Source organism: Canis lupus, chromosome 11, assembly GCF_048164855.1.
Source record: "Canis lupus baileyi chromosome 11, mCanLup2.hap1, whole genome shotgun sequence".
Classification (NCBI taxonomy): domain Eukaryota; kingdom Metazoa; phylum Chordata; class Mammalia; order Carnivora; family Canidae; genus Canis; species Canis lupus.
Genome location: NC_132848.1, coordinates 22,968,750 through 22,984,410, shown reverse-complemented (window position 1 = coordinate 22,984,410; position 15,661 = coordinate 22,968,750). Strand labels below are relative to the sequence as shown.

Here is a 15,661-nt window from a genome sequence, read left to right as displayed (position 1 = left end):
AGTAGCTCTAAGCAAAGCCCACGTGAGGGGCCCCTCAGAGAGGAGCAGGTGAGTGGGGTGGTCTTCCCGGCAGGCTGTGCCGGCAGCAGCCTCCCTTCTAAGCAAGGACAGGAGTAGGACTTCACCATCATGATAAGAGGGGTGATAACCCCCTTTTGCATTTGTGTCTTTGGGCTGTATTTAAGGGTGTCAGATGTGTCTGCCTCAGATGCAGAATCTGCTCAGAATTTTATTTCTCCAGTCCTCCCATGGGTCTTGAACTCTTAAGTCTGTGCACGTGATGAATCGTAGTGTTTCCTGAATTGTAAAGGAGTTTCTGGACTTCCCTTTACCAGATCATGGTAGGGAGCTGTTCCCAAACACTTGGTGACTTCTATTCTTACCTTGTTTTTGTGCTTGACAAAACATAGTATTTCCTTGCTACATCTGTAGTGATTAGTTTACTTTTAAACCTTTGTGGATCTGAAATGGAGATTCTGTTTTGGTTTCTATTGTAAGAAGCACATGGGTATTAATGCTGTAAACACGAAGAAAGCATTCTTTGGCTTCCTCTTTGTTAGCGTAAGGAATGCATGGTTTACTTTTTTTCTTCTCTGTTCTTCTTTTCTTCGCTATTGTCAGAAATGCTCTAAGTGAATTCTTCGTGAGAAGAAAAACCAAACATCGTTGCTGTTTTTTTTCCATGAAAGCTGATTGCATTTTTTCATAATGGATAGGCAAATGAACTAGTTTGTCTACCTTCATTCCCCTGAAGGAAGCCATATTGACTGAGCTGGGCCATCCACAGTTTGGATTACTTGACCCATTCTGCCGAAAGCTTTGTAGAAATGCTGCTCAGTTTCTTCTTTTCCTCCTCCTCCTCTCTGAGAGAAAAGATTCCCAGCAATCACACATACGTTTGATCCCATGTGTTCAAACATATGCACACAGAAAGCTTTCATTACAGCCATGACTTCATTTTAAAAATAAGTCTGTAGTGTACAGAAAAGTTGAGATGGTAACTTGGCCAGTTCTGAGTTCCAGGTCAGAATTATTATCTATTACAAAGGTAGGTTTCATTTATAAACATGAAAAACTCTGTGATATATTTTTCATTAAAATATTTTACCCATTGTGTTATCCCAGGATCTAAATTGTGCCTCATGCATAGTAAGCCTTTGGTAAATTTTTATTGCGTGAGAATTTATTTTTAAAATATTTGTCAAGTGTTCACTATGTACTGAGCACAGTCTTAGGTTCTGAAAATATAAAGCAAGTAAGACATGACCGTTCTCTTCAAGGAGCATACATTTTACTATAAAAATTTCCTTACTGGGCAGCCCAGGTGGCTCAGCGGTTTAGTGCCACCTTCAGCCCAGGGCATGATCCTGGAGACCGGGGATTGAGTCCCACATCGGGCTCCCTGCATGGAGCCTGCTTCTCCCTCTACCTGTGTCTCTGCCTCTCTCTCTCTCTCTCTCTCTCTCTCTTTCTCATGAATAAATAAATAAATAAATAAAATCTTAAAGATTAAAAAAAATACTATTTGCAGAGACATGTAGTAAAAATAAAATAACTTTTTCAAGTGAAAATCAATGTTCCTCTAAATTTTGAGTTCTGTAACTCTTTTTGAAAGTCTTTTATGGTTATAATATATTTGAATATATTCTAATTTACTGTAATTTACCTTTTTTTAAAAAAAAGATTTTATTTATTTATTTGAGAGAGAACACAGCAGAGGGAGGGCAGAGAGGAAGAAGCAGGCTCCCCACTGAGCAGGGAGCCTGACAAGGGGCTTGATCCCAGCACCCCAAGATCATGACCTGAACCAAAGGCAGACACTTAACTGACTGAGTCAACCAGGCTCCCCATAATTTATCTTATTTTTATGTGACATATCCATATCTGTATTTTAGACTATAAGAACATCTACATAGAATAATATTTGCAAGGAGTTTAACAGTAATTTTTAATCCAAAATGGAGGCTTTGTAGATCTGAGGACTTTTTTCATTAATCTTTTTTTTTTTTTTTTTTTTTAAGATTTTATTCATGAGGGAGACAGAGAGAGAGAGAGAGGCAGAGACACAGGCAGAGGGAGAAGCAGGCTCCATGCAGGGAGCCCGACATGGGACTCGATCCGAGGTCTCCAGGATCACGCCCTGGGCTGAAGGCGGCATTAAACCACTGACCCACCCGGGCTGCCCATTCATTAATCTTAAGTAAAGTTTTAGGCTAAATTTACAATTATTAAGTATTCATAACATGATCGTTTTTTAGCTCTTTTGTTTTAGGAGGGGGATCAGTACCCTCAGATTTTCACATCTGGATGTGAGTGGCCAAGAGCAGGCCAACTCTTAAACCCTTTTTTTCATTTCTATTTGATGTGTTCTCAAGCAGCATATCTGCCTATTAACTCATGAAGCTTAAACAGTCGATCGCTCTTTCCTGCTCAATTTATTTAGGTTTCTGATCTTAGGGTTAGTACTTGCATACTGTACCCATACTGGCTGCCTCGCCAGTTCCCCGGGTGATTGATGGTTGTGCAGACAAATGGCTGTGGGATTTCCTTTGCGCTGCTGTAAGATGGGCCCTAGGCACTCTGTCCTTATAAAAGACCAGCAGCTGCACTCTTGGCTCATGCTAGCTAGCGCTCTGTGGACTTCCCAGCCCGTGGTCTTTACCCAAGGGACCTTAGCTTGGCCTTTAATATGCAAGGTCAAAAGCTGCCTTTTCTATAAAACCTTTCAGATCACTGCAGAAAGGCTTCCACTCATACTCCCCTCTGTAGCCTGTAACCACTACTCTGTACTGCCCTGCTTTATCCTTGACCTGGACCTCTAGTTTCTGTAGGTAAATGGATTACTGGTTGTGCATTCTGGCAGTTTCCATATGTGTGTGTGTTGTTACTTACGGCTCCAATGTAATAGGTATGTATAAAGTGACCCCCCACAAACCATGCTCAGCTCAGTTCTGAGTCCTTCCCCTTCCCCCTCCCCCTCTTTTCCCCTTCCCCTCCTCCCTTCCCACCAGGGATTCCTTGCTTCTCCCTTGATGATTAGTCTTTCATGAACCTGCTCTTCTAGGTCTTCCTGGTCGATAATGGTGTAATCTGTACTCTTTGCAGGTACATATTTTCCCCCTTTTATAGGAGTCTTCCATAGCATTCCTCAGTGCCTGACTACTTGGGGAATTCTAGGTCGGTCCCCGACTACTTGGGGATGTTGAAAACATCCCAGCAATGGGCTCTCTGGTCAGTGGCCCCTCTATCCTTGTTGTTTGTCACATTTGGATCCATAAATACATATGATGTACATACAGAAAACTTCAAGTAGTATGAAGAACCCAGCCAGGACCTCGTAATTAAATACCCCAAATCTGCCTTGTGGTTTTACCATTCTGGCTATATAAGCTTGGACAGATGATATAACCCCTCTGAGTCTCAGCTCCTTCATATATAATAAAATGGGGACTCTGACACCTGCCCGTGGGGCTGGAAGGAGGAAGTGTGGTCATGTGTGTGAAGCATCTGACAGCGTATGTGTGGTCTCTCCCCCTCTGTTCTGAGCAGCCCTGGTTCATGCCAGTGTCCCCCTTTATGTGTTTGTATGTATGTATTTATTTTAAAAGATTTTATTTATTCATGAGAGACACTACAGAGAGAGGCAGAGACACCGTTAGAGGAAGAAGCAGGCTTCATGCAGGGAGCCTGATGTGGGACTTGATCCCAGGACCCCAGGATCACACCCTGAGCCGAAGGCAGATGCTCAACCACTGAGTCACCCAGGTGCCCCTCCCCATTATATGTATTTAAATAAAAGTTTGTAGATAGCATTTCACGGTGTTTACAAAGTTTCAGGTAATCCTCACATTCTGTATTCTGTGTTCATCACTTTTCTTAATAGACGGGACTTTTTGGAGGAAGTCAAGTGAAGCAAATATGAGAACTTTCTTCAGGACAAGAAATCCTTCTTTTCCTTGTCAGTTTGACCACTCATGTGTTCTGTGTTGAATTTCTCTTTTGTTACTGTCTTCTAAAGAGCTGATCCCCGAATCTGTTCTAGCTCACTTCTGGGAGCTTGTTAAGGAACTTCCAAACGACAGGTCTATGGCCTGTCTCGGTCAGCCCGTGTGTTTTCCCTCTGTCAGAAACAAGTTGCACAGAATCCCAGTTTATTGATTTGAAGATTGAATGTATAGGCAAGATCTGGCTTGCTTAAAATTCCTCTTCTTTGTAATGTAATCCCAGTTCAAGAAATATGTCAAAATTCATAAATCAAGCTGTCACCATTAGTTTCCTGAACTTACAGTTCCTGTTACAGTAGGTGAAATTAACATTCCTATCTAGAGGACACATATCATAGCTTAGCTTGGTGCAGCTGTAAATTTTTTCTTTTTAAAGACCCAAAACCCCTTTTTGTGTCTTGTCATAGAGTTATCAGCTTGTTCTTTTGCAGAAAAGGGGTGAATTATTAAAAGGAAGAACTATACTAAATATATAAATAAAATATAACAATCCGCTGTTGTCTGTTCTTTTACTCTTGCACACGAACTAGGCCCCAGGCCCGTGCTTCCTCGCACAATGCCACTACCACCCTCTTCCTCACTAGGCTGTAAGCTCTTTGAAGGCAGCACGCATCCAGTCTTCTGTAACCCCTGCCACAACTCCTGCTATGTGTGCAATATCAGGAATTCATGATGCATGGGTGAGTGCCCCATTTTACTGGTTAATCAAAGCTTAGAGGAGTTAAGTTACTTGCTTGGAGTGATAGCAGCCTGAATCCTGACCAAACTCTTAAGACTGGGACTCCACTGTTTCCACACTCACTGGAAGAGGACCCCTCTTGAGGCTTGTCATTTGAGATCTTTGACGGACTTTGTATGAATCCTGAGAGTCGGCACCTCTTGTAGAGCAGTGCACGGGGGTGCTGATGGTAGAGTACTTCTGGACAGTGGTCTCATTCCTTGGTTCCTGCCGAACCTTGGTGCTTGTATTTTTTGTCGTCTCAAGTGCTCCAGGAGTACATGACTTCCTGGAGGCTAATGTACAGAGCTACATTTCTGGGACATGCATATTCTGAGAAGCCCAATTTACCCATATCCTGAATACCGAAAGGAAGATATTGGGCAAGTATTTGTGCATGGTGACTCAGCAGTTTGTAAAAGCCTGGAATCGAGTTTTCTTAACTGCCACTCAGTTTTCTTTATTGTGCCCTATGATCAGTTTCTAGACAACAGGGATTTTAAACGGATTTGTGTTTAACAGTAAAAACAATGATTTCACAGTATCCATAACAAGAAGTATCTGAGACTTTAGGTGAAGGAAAACCAACCACATAAACTGAGAGAGGTATTTTGTTCCTTGATGAAAATGTGGGATATTAGAAAGCTATTGTTTTTAAACTCATTTATCTGTTTATTGCTAATTCCTCACCGAAGGGAAAAAACCCAGAATCTAAACAAAAAACATGAAGATAATTGTCTTAGCAATTTTAAAATATACTTTACAGCTAAAATAATCAACAGTATACAGAGTGTATACATTAGTGAAGAGGGTATGTACTTTGGAAGCAGACCCCTGAGAAATGAGAAGTTGGCATGTGACAAGGGTAGCCCACCAACTAGAGAGGAGAAGAGAGCTCTTGTTTTACAAGAGAGCCAGAGTAATTGGTTAACTGTGAAAGGAGCTAAGCTCACACCAAAATAAAGCTGTGTTGATGAAGTTGTGTTACAGCTTAAATCATGGGAATCGGGAATACTAATTAATTGATTTTTCAGAATAACCAAGGATCTTTTATGGAGAAGGAATAATGAAGAATATCAGAGACTTGACTATACATAAGTGGTTCAAGGTTCCTTGAACCAGCTTGTAGCTAGGTTCTGCTAGATAGTGGGAGGCTGACTTTGAGCTAATTATTTGTCCTTGGTTTAGTCAACCAAAAATGGAGGCATCGTAGTATTCATGGCAAAAGGTGATTGTGAGGGGTAAAGTAGATAATCCACTGGAGACACATAAGCTTTTAGTCACGGTCGGCTTATTTTAGCATTATTATGTTATATTAGGAATAACCTACTTTTCCTTCAATGGAAATGTTTAAGTTATGGTAATAAGACACACATTCAATAAAAATCATGTTTTCCGAGAGCATTTACTCTTTCCATATAGTCTGTGCTCAGGACAATATAGTCAGTGGGAATTCAGAACAGGGCACACAGTACTCTATGTAATGAGCTACTACTTTCACCTTTGTCTACAATGTGTGTGTATTTAAGGAGCACAAATACATACACACATAACAAAATGACCCCAAACAGATACACTACAACAGTAGTAGCAGCTGTCTCTGGTTGGTAAGATTAAGGATGAGTTTCTTCTTCCTGTAAATTTTTTGCAGTCTTTACAGTGAATGTGAACTACTTTAATAGCAAGAAAGTGCTATTAAAAAAGGATTAAGGGTGGTGGGACCTGGGTGGCTCAGTGGTTGAGCATCTGCCTTGGATTCAGGGCGTGATCCCGGGGTCCTGGGATTGAGTCCCACATCAGGTTCCCCGCAGGGAGCCTGCTTCTCCTTCTGCCTGTGTCTCTGCCTCTCTCTCTGTGTGTCTCATGCATAAATAAAATCTTTTTTTAAAAAAGTGGGGGGTAAGGGGTCTGCATCTAGAGTTCTGATAAGGTGAGAATACATGTAGTTCATTAGTGACTGAAGTTATTCTTTCTCCTACGTGCGTGCATGGCCGGACAATATTTCAGGCCCTCCTCTGCCAAGGTCCGGGGGCTTTAACAGTTAGAGTTTCAATTATATTTTTAATGGAAATATTTCAAGAAGTAAAATGTTGGCATAGTATCTAGATAATTTTGCTAACAAATAATTAATAGCTGGGATGGAGGTGGTAGATGGTGTGTGAATGTGTGAGAGAGAATGTGTGAGAGAGAGGGAGGGAGAGAAGAAAACATAAAGGTTATTCTTCCAATGTGCTGAACATTCCCCCCCCCCCCGCCCCCCAATCAAAGGAACGGGAGTTTTAATTTACCCTATGTTGTCAGGTATTCAGGTTCAGCTCTGTGAGCTTCTGCTGAATGTGTGTCTGTGCTTTCTGTTATATATCCCAACCTGAGGAATCTCTGAGTGGTCTTGACATTATGAAATTTCTTTATATCTCCCCAGGCTTCCTTGCTTTGGTTAAATGAGGAAAGTGCTCTTATTTCAAATAGTGGAGAGTTCTCTCATTCTTTAAAAGAATGAAGTGGAGCTGTCTGTCACACATCTGAAACAGTTTTGATCTTAAGCATATTTAGTCCTTTTTTTTTTTTTTTTCCTCTGGCAGCAACAAAATTAAGAGGATCAAAGCCATGTCCCTATAATGGACTTGTTTTCATCAGGACTTGAAGGCCTCCCTCAGTCTCTTAAAAGCCTATTTGCTTATCTTGTTCTAATAGAATTTAATTTCATACCTATCACATTCTAATGGACCAAGAATGATATTTAGTCTCAAGCTGTGGATTTTAGTTTGAATTTAAATCTGCTGCTGTGTTGCACTTAAGAGTAAAGTCAGGAATAATTTTGAGTCCAAGTATGAACGAACATGCTATTTGGCATAGTGGCAAGAGCTTTTAGTTCAGCTCAACAAATATGTATCTGCCATATGCTGTGTATCAGCCAGGACTCTAGACACGGGGAATGCAGAAATGGATTTGGCTTCGTGCTTACTCCTCAGGAATGCACAGTATAAAGGGGAAGACAGGTGTAAAAATGGATCCTTCCAATAGAGTGGTGTGTGTAAAGTATTCAGAGTGGCGGTAGAAGTGTTGTAAATGCTTGGTATAAGTGGCTCACCTTGGAGCTTCCAGAAGAGCCTCCAGGATTTAGGCCTTCAGAGAAGAATGAGCAGGGCAGTAGGTGGAGGAAAAGGGTGGCCTTGTGTGCAGGCCCCCCTGCTGCGGGCTGGCTTTCCCTGAGACCTGAGGGTGGGACGTAGGGGTGCAGAGGTGGCCAGGCAGCGGGCCGTAGGGCTTTATGTCCTTGGCCGATGGGCTCTGAACCCCACTGGAGCAGTTGTGTGTCCTAGTAAATTCATTAAAGTATCTTTCGTCTCTGAAGATTGATCTTGGCACTCTTTCACAGAAACATATTCCTTCATTGTGCTCTCTACGTATGTTTAGTCTTTTGCCATACTTCTATGCTGTTGTGGATTGTTTTATTATTTCTGGCCCTTAGGGTATGATTTTCTCATTGGTCACCATCCCACCGCAATGCTTCTTTCCTCTTTCTCCCTCCATCCATCCCTCTCTTCCTCCCTATGTCCCTCCCTTTCTGTATTTTGCCCCCAGGGGTTTTCCTGGTCCTTGGGTTGTGGACTTTTTTTAAAGAGCAGTTTATCTTTGCTTCCATCTCTTCGAATTCTAGAGGGCCTATAGATCTCACCCGTTTACCAGTTTCTGTATTAATGTTATGTCTTGAATAGGGGTTCTAGTAGCACACTGGCAGTGTGAGTGCGGACCCAGCACCCACATGTTTTAATGGCCTGCTGTCCCCCTCCCCCAGATCTCTGGGCAAATCACAAGCCTCATTAAACTAGTGAACAGAGTTTTCATGAAGTGGCAGCCTCCAGTGGGGCCTCATTCTACCCTGGGGTTTTTCCCTCCTTGTCACTGCCCTTTTTAGGCTGAAGGCCTCTTGCCTGCACCCCCACTGTGGTCCTGAAAACCCAGCCTCTAGGGACTTTGTCCAGTTGGCTCCTGAACGCCTTCACCTCTTTCTGCCTCTCTGGCTTTTTGTTTCCGGCATCTTGGATGATATAGAGTCTGCCCAGTGACAGGGTGACATGACACCCAGGACCCCTGGGCCATGGAGGGTTAGGCACAAATGTGAGTGCTGTCAGCCAAGCAGAGCTTCTGGGTCCCCACTACTGTGTGAGCCTTCCCCTGACTGCCTGCTTCTAGCATCTGCACACTCTTACCCAAGTGTGGGAACATTTTGATTTTGGGGAAAAGAAAGTTTAAATTTGTATTTTTTTTTACTTAACTATCAAGGCAGCCTTGTACAGGCCACTTATTTCTCAGAGTCTCAGTTTCTTTGTCATAAAATATTAACCTGCCTCATACTCTCGTTGTGAGGATTGAATAATTATTTATTGATGGTGATAACATTAACTGCCTTTTATGCGTGCTTCCTTTGTGTCCTCGAGGGGGCGTTCTAAAGATCTGTTTGATTTTATCCCGTCCAGCTCCACAGCCTGCATTCCACTGTGTCATTCATTCTGCCTCTCAGTGTGGAGGGAAGGCCCAGCTCAGAGCACAGCAGTCTATCTCCCTGTAGATGCTCTTCCCAGAGCGCTCGGAGCGGGCCTCAGCCTCTCTGAGACAGGCTCTTTAGCAAGCAGCACCCACAAATGGGAGCCAAGCAAGGGAGAAGGCTAGGCTCTTTTTCCGCTAGTTCCTATACCCTCCATGAGCTGCTTGCAGATGGTCACTGCCCTCCTTCTGCACAAGGACTGGCTGGTTCTCTCTTGCCAAGCAGCAGCCTCGAGCTCAAGAATGCTGAGTACAGGGCCCTAGGGAGGAGAATCCTACATGGTCCTGTGCTAGGCAGGTTCGCCCTCAGAGAGAGAGAAAACAGCCTCCTAGGTCAGCTTCAGGAAGTCTCGGGCCTGCATTGTGCTGGAAATGTCTTGTAGAGCTGCCCTTCCCCTGGGCAAAGACAGGTCTTTCTTGTGTGAGTCCATCATGCTAAACCTTTTGTTTCTTTTAGTTTAGATCTACGAAAAATGTAAATGCACCTTGAAGGGGAAATACCTTTTTTTTTTCTTTTTTTAAGCAGGCTCCATGCCTATCATGGGGCTTGAACTCACGATCCTGAGATCAAGACCTGAGCTGAGATTAAGAGTCCGACCCTTAACCAATTGAGCCACCCAGGTGCCGGAGGGGAAACACTTGAAAGCCTTATCAGTCTTGTGCATATTTGTGTGATGTGTTAACATCTTTTCCTGAGTGCAAACTCACTAAGATGGTTGGGAGAGGCCAACCACGCTTAACTTTTGTGGTCTATCAGTGTGGCCTGTTCTTTGCTCACACTCCTCACAACACGAAGAGTAGTAACTTGGACACCTTCTTTTGGAGAAAAGGCATTAGTTACCTTGGCCACTTATTTCGATTGGAAAGATAAAATTTTAAGTCTTATTCAAGCCCCTGGAAAAGTTAATTACTTCTAAAATGAATAATAGCAATAGTCATGATACTGGAAGCAGCATAGGGTAGTCACACTGTGTGGCAGACATCCTCTCAGCCCCTTATGGTCTATCAGTGCATTTATGCTCATGACATTTCCTAGAGTAGGTCATATTATTATCACTGTCTTATAAATTTATATGGAGAGGTAGGCCCATCAGATTTCATACACTGCGCAAGGTCATGCACAGTCAGCGGTGCACCTGTTCCAGACCCAATCCACCTGTTCCAGACCCAGGCTCCAGACCAGGCCACACCGCCTCCTAGCTGCCTGCTTTCCTCTCCACGTTTGGCCGAGAGTCCGTGTTGGTCACATCTCCGATAGTTGTCTACTGGGAACATGGTTGGTTAGCCAATGATATTCTTCCGGTTTTCTCTGTCTGTCACAGATTGGATTTCTATTAATGCCTATAGAACACCCAGTCTCAATCTTTCAGGTGTAAGAGTAAGGTTTTTGTAAATTAAATTTAAAATAGGATTGTCTTTGCTTATCTAGACAATTCTTAAGCTTTTTAAAAACTGACATTTCAAAACTTTCTTTTAATACTAATATTTGATTTTTCTTTAAACGATTAAGCAACATTTATTCTCTTTGCTTACATATGAGTGTCTATGTGTGTATTATATGTTAACAGATAACATTTTATTTCTTTTTTTTTTTTTTTAAAGATTTTATTTATTTATTCATGAGAGACACAGAGAGAAAGAGGCAGAGACACAGGCAGGGGAGAGAGATAGGCTCCCTGTGGGAGCTCAATGCCAGACTCCATCCTGGGACTCCAGGATCACGTCCGGAGCCAAAGGCAGACGCTCAACTGCTGAGCCACCCAGGTGTCCGGATAACATTTTCTTTAATAAAGACAACAGTTAAATAGCCATGACGAACTTTTTAAAGAGTCCTTCCAGGTTTTGTGTGACGTTTTCTGAGGAGGCCCTCAGGCAGACAGTGGTTCTCCTGAGAAGTGAGGGAGACCTTCCTCCCTTCACAAGCCCAGGGGCCAATCCGAAGCTTCCTTGTGTGTATGGTGGGGAGATGATTGTCCTTTTCAGGTTGAACCGTTTGTATTATTTGTATTATTGTACATCTTATGTTACAAATCCTTCCCAAGCTGCAGTTAGCTCATGTTCCTCTTGGACATTTGAATAATTGCTTTAGTGTGAGACTAATTTCTGGGTATGATTTCGTGACATTGTTGAATTTACCCACTGGAAAAATCCACCAGGGACCTTTAAGAGCAATCTCTGTCCATGGTCAGCATTGGGGGCATGAGGGCTGTCAGAGTTCACATTTTCAATCTGTTGAATCCCGTGGGATCGATGCATGACCATGGAGGACGCAGGGACCAGCATGAGGAGCACAACTAGGAGGAGAGATACAGTTTCAGATGTTTTCTGAAGCAGATCACGCCCTCTTTTCTATGGCAAGGAGTGACTTTGGGTCTGCACCTGCAGCTCCAGAACGGACAGCCTGGGGGCTGGGGGTGTGGAGGAGGAGGGCCCGGGAAGTCTGAGCAGGGAGGTGGGTGGCGGGGGTGTTGACAGGAAAAATCCGACTGGCAGGCCTCTGGAGCGGGAGGGGAGGGCGTGTCTCCTGCCTGCTGGAATTTCAGCCCTGGCAACTTTCTCAGCTACATCTTCCTCCCTCCCCCAACCCCAAACACAACACAACAAAACAAAAAAATATCTCGGTGCTTCAGTGCAGAGAGGGGTAGTACTAGCTGCTCTGTAAAACATGCACCCTCCACTCACCTGGCTGAGGAACTGCCCTTGGTCTGGGCACCAGGCCCCAGCAGGAGCCTCGGAAGGGCCAAGAAGGCTCTGGGTTCTGACAGGCGCCCCCCCCGCCCCAAGTGTCATCAGCCCCCCGGGGTCCCTGTCAAGTGTGGTCCAAAGGAGGAGTGGATGTTTCATTCAGCACTTTGAAGGGAGAAAGAAATTGGTCCTTTCTGTGTTCTCTGTAAGACAGAGTTGTTTCTCATCTTGAGAAGTTATTTCTAGCAGTTTCAGAAGAAGCCTTAGTGCCGTGTCAGTAAATACAGAGAGGGTCCAGATGATTTTTTCCCCACGTTGTGCATAGGATTCAAGAAGTTTGGAGTATACTAACCTCGAAAGTCCAATTGTTTTGGAACTTTAGGTGTTAATTAAAAGTATGAGGAAAATGCTCAAGTTAACATATTTTTCTCTCTTAAGTGTTACTGTCCTTTTATAAACAGTTCAGCTTGGCATTATTAGAAAATTAAGCCCGGATGTACTTTTTCCCCAAGCAGCCTTACTCTTTGAGGCTACATTTATTAAATTGGCATCTCTCAGACTGCTGTGTACACTGTTCATTGAACTTACTTAAATCTGTGAAAGAGAAAACACAAAGTTCAGCTTTTGTGGGGAGATGTACACATTCAGATTAGAGATGACACTTGGGAGTTTGTACGGCAGTGAGTGACGTTGCCCTTTGTCTTGGAACAGAGGCGTCAGGAAGCCCCCATAGTCTATGTCAGCCCGTCACCCTGCACTTCCAGGGCTCCTGCCTGACCATTGGCTCTGAACTGTCCACCCTGCTCACTGCCCTCCCCGGCGAAGGCAGTGGGTGACCTCGCTGCTGGTGTGCTTGGAGAGTCCCCTGAAGCCCATGTGTGGGAGCATCACTGTCTCCCTCCGTGTGGCACAGCAGACTTTCTGGCCACTTTGGATCCATGTAAAAGACTCAGAAAATGAAACTGCATATTTGCAGCTCGAGATAGACCTACTTTAGTCTCAGACGTCGTTATTTCTGGTTCAAAACTTTAGACTCAAACGACTGGCTTTGAAAGCCTGAGCTTGTCTGTGGACTCTCACACCTGATTTCAGGATGGCTTCTGAGGTGTGCCAGTCCACGGCTTGGGGAATTCTTCATTGGCGCACCGTTTCATGTGCTGACAATTATCTGAAGATGTTGTTTTAGGTTGCCAGGTGTTAATTTAAACACACGCTGGCCTGTGTGCTTGCGCATGCACGCATGCCTACACACTCACACACTCACAGCAGAATGCCAGGAGCTGTAATTTAAAGTGGAATTGATAGAGCAGTATGTAATGTTTTATACTTAGGCAAGCTCCTGATGAACAGCTTCATGTGACATCTCGTTTTTTTAAAAGCCTCAGGCATCAGTAATCTTTATAGCAAGAATTCTAGTGCTGTGTTATGCATTCCAGGCTTACTGTCTATTCTGCCCAGTAAATATATGGCTTTTATGGACTTATAAATCATGACAGTAGGCTTCATACATATCCAAAAACGAGGGGATTAAACCTTTACAGAGTTACCAAGATTTAATGTAATTTAGACATTATTCTTTCTTAGAAGTAACATTCTTATCTAAAGTCAGTATATCTCATATCTTTGAAGGGAACTTTAAAAACATAGCACCAGAGAAACACATATTTGTGAAGGGCATACTGTGTGCCAAGCATGATGCTGAGTGCTGGGGAGAAGGATGTGAGAGAGGTGGTCTGAGCCCGTAAGTAACTCAGCACCTCAAGGAAAATGCTAGAAGGGAAAAGGATTACCGTGCTATCTGGAGAGTTGTATTTTTACGATAGAGGTTAGAAGGCAGTGCTGTGTGGTGGGGCCCAGAGTGGGGCAGGGTAGAGAATCCCCCATCATTCACGTGGCTCTGAAGCTTGAAGGAAGGAAGGAAGGCTGCCCAAGGGTGTTGATGGCGGCACAAACTTTCAGGATAAGTAGTATTTAATAATGTCGTCGGCAGGGGCCAGGTTTGCCTAACTGCTCATAAATTTTTCCCTCCCTCCCTCTTCTTTCCTTCACGGGGGCTAAGGAAACCAGAATGGTGGGTAGAGCAGTCCGTGGTGACTGGCTTCTCTCTAATTTACAGACAACAAAATGCACAGATATTTAGTGAATCGTTTGATAAGTGTCGACAAATGCATACACCTGTGTAACCATCACCCCAATCAAGAGATACAGAGCATTTTCATCACCTAAGAACATCCTACCATGTCGAGGCTGGCTTTTATCTGCCAGTGCAGCATTGTGCCGAGGAATAATGGCCTACATAAGGAATGAGGAACAGGGCGGAATCTTGGATTGCATTCTTTTCCTATGGTGGAGACAGACTTGTGCTAATCCATCCACATTCCTTTGCTGAGACTTCCCTGGGAGCAGTGGCCCACGTCCTGGGGGTCCTGGCACATGCCGTGGCCTGGTTCAGGGCCCCTGAAGCAATCTTTCCCACCCCCAAATGATACTCCTGACCCTCAGCAAGTGCTTCCACGCTGATTTCTTGCAGGCCAGGTGCCTCTGAGAGTGTGTCTTTGTTGATCATCCTCTGCGTATATACCCATCTTGGGTGGGGTTTGTCCAGGCATCAAGGATTATTATTCCACATTAGTCCCCTTTGCTCAGCAAGCATTTGCAGAGTGTCTACCTTGTGCCAAGACTGCTAAGCTCTGGGATCCAAAAAGTGAGTCGGATGCAGTCTTTAATCTCGAGAAACTTATGGTCCAGCTGGGACACAGACGGTTAAATGGAGAGGTAACCTATTGAAGGGGGAGTAAGCACTAAGGCTTATCATCATCACTTAGGGTATCAGCAGAAGCTTCCTCAGAGTAACAGCAGTTAGCACTTACTTACCGAGTGCTTAGTAAGTGCTAGAGTGCTAGGTACTAAGCTCTAAGTACTTAGCTCTAAACTTCTTTACTTCTCTTGATATTATTTTTCCCATTTCACAGATGAAGACACTGAGGACCGGGGAAGTTAAGTAATGTACTCAAGACCACACAGCTGAGTGACGTGAACATGAAATAAACTTTGTTATTTTAGGCTGCTTGGATTTCCGGAGCTGTTTGTCACTGCAGCATAAGCTAGCCTGTCCCAACTGGTAAGAGTGTCAGTATGGAAGGATTGGAGAGGATCCCAGATAGGGGAAGCAGTTGGAAGTTGGCCACAGGCCTCTGCGGTGAAGGGTGTGGAGATAAGATGGGAAATGAAGGGGAGACTCGAGAGGAAGAAGCTAGGAAAGGCAGGGCCGCAGGAGATATGGCTGTCCGTGGGCCAGCTACGGGGAGAAGTAAGCTTCTCACGGTGCCTTCTACAAGGACCAGCTCGGGAGCTTGAGCCGAGGTTAAGATACCGTCTAGAATATGGTGCTGTAAAACCCATGCTTTCCTACTCGTGACTCTCCTGAGCGCCTGCACGGAGCCTTGCCCAGCAGGAGTGCTCCAGGGGGAGTGCTCCGTACTTTCTCAATTACAATTACTCTTCTGCCAGGCAGAAGGGGTGGCCATTTCTTCTCTCTGCAATGACACATGACAGGTGAAATAGATTATTTCCACCAGATGCAGGATCCTTTGGACCATTCTATCTTTTTTGCTTAATATTGCTGATTAAACACACACATACACAGTGACATCTTTGCATGTGTCTCTGTACTGTGTTGTACTTTAATACCGTTCAGCTTCTCCAG

At 44.0% G+C, this 15,661-nt stretch overlaps 1 protein-coding gene across 4 annotated transcripts in view; it reads left to right on the top strand.

Moving 5' to 3' along the window:
- Window positions 1-15,661, top strand: part of ATXN10 (ataxin 10) — a 162,402-nt gene that overhangs the window by 79,713 nt on the left and 67,028 nt on the right. Inside the window, exon 10 of one of the 4 annotated variants that reach the window (XM_072843545.1) lies at window positions 14,928-15,028. The exons of the other annotated variants lie outside the window; for them this stretch is intronic. Within the exon in view, the coding sequence (XP_072699646.1) occupies window positions 14,928-14,960 (33 nt within the window). The 3' untranslated portion in view covers window positions 14,961-15,028. Of the gene's footprint in view, window positions 1-14,927; window positions 15,029-15,661 lie in introns of those variants that run through there. 4 annotated transcript variants of the gene reach the window in all.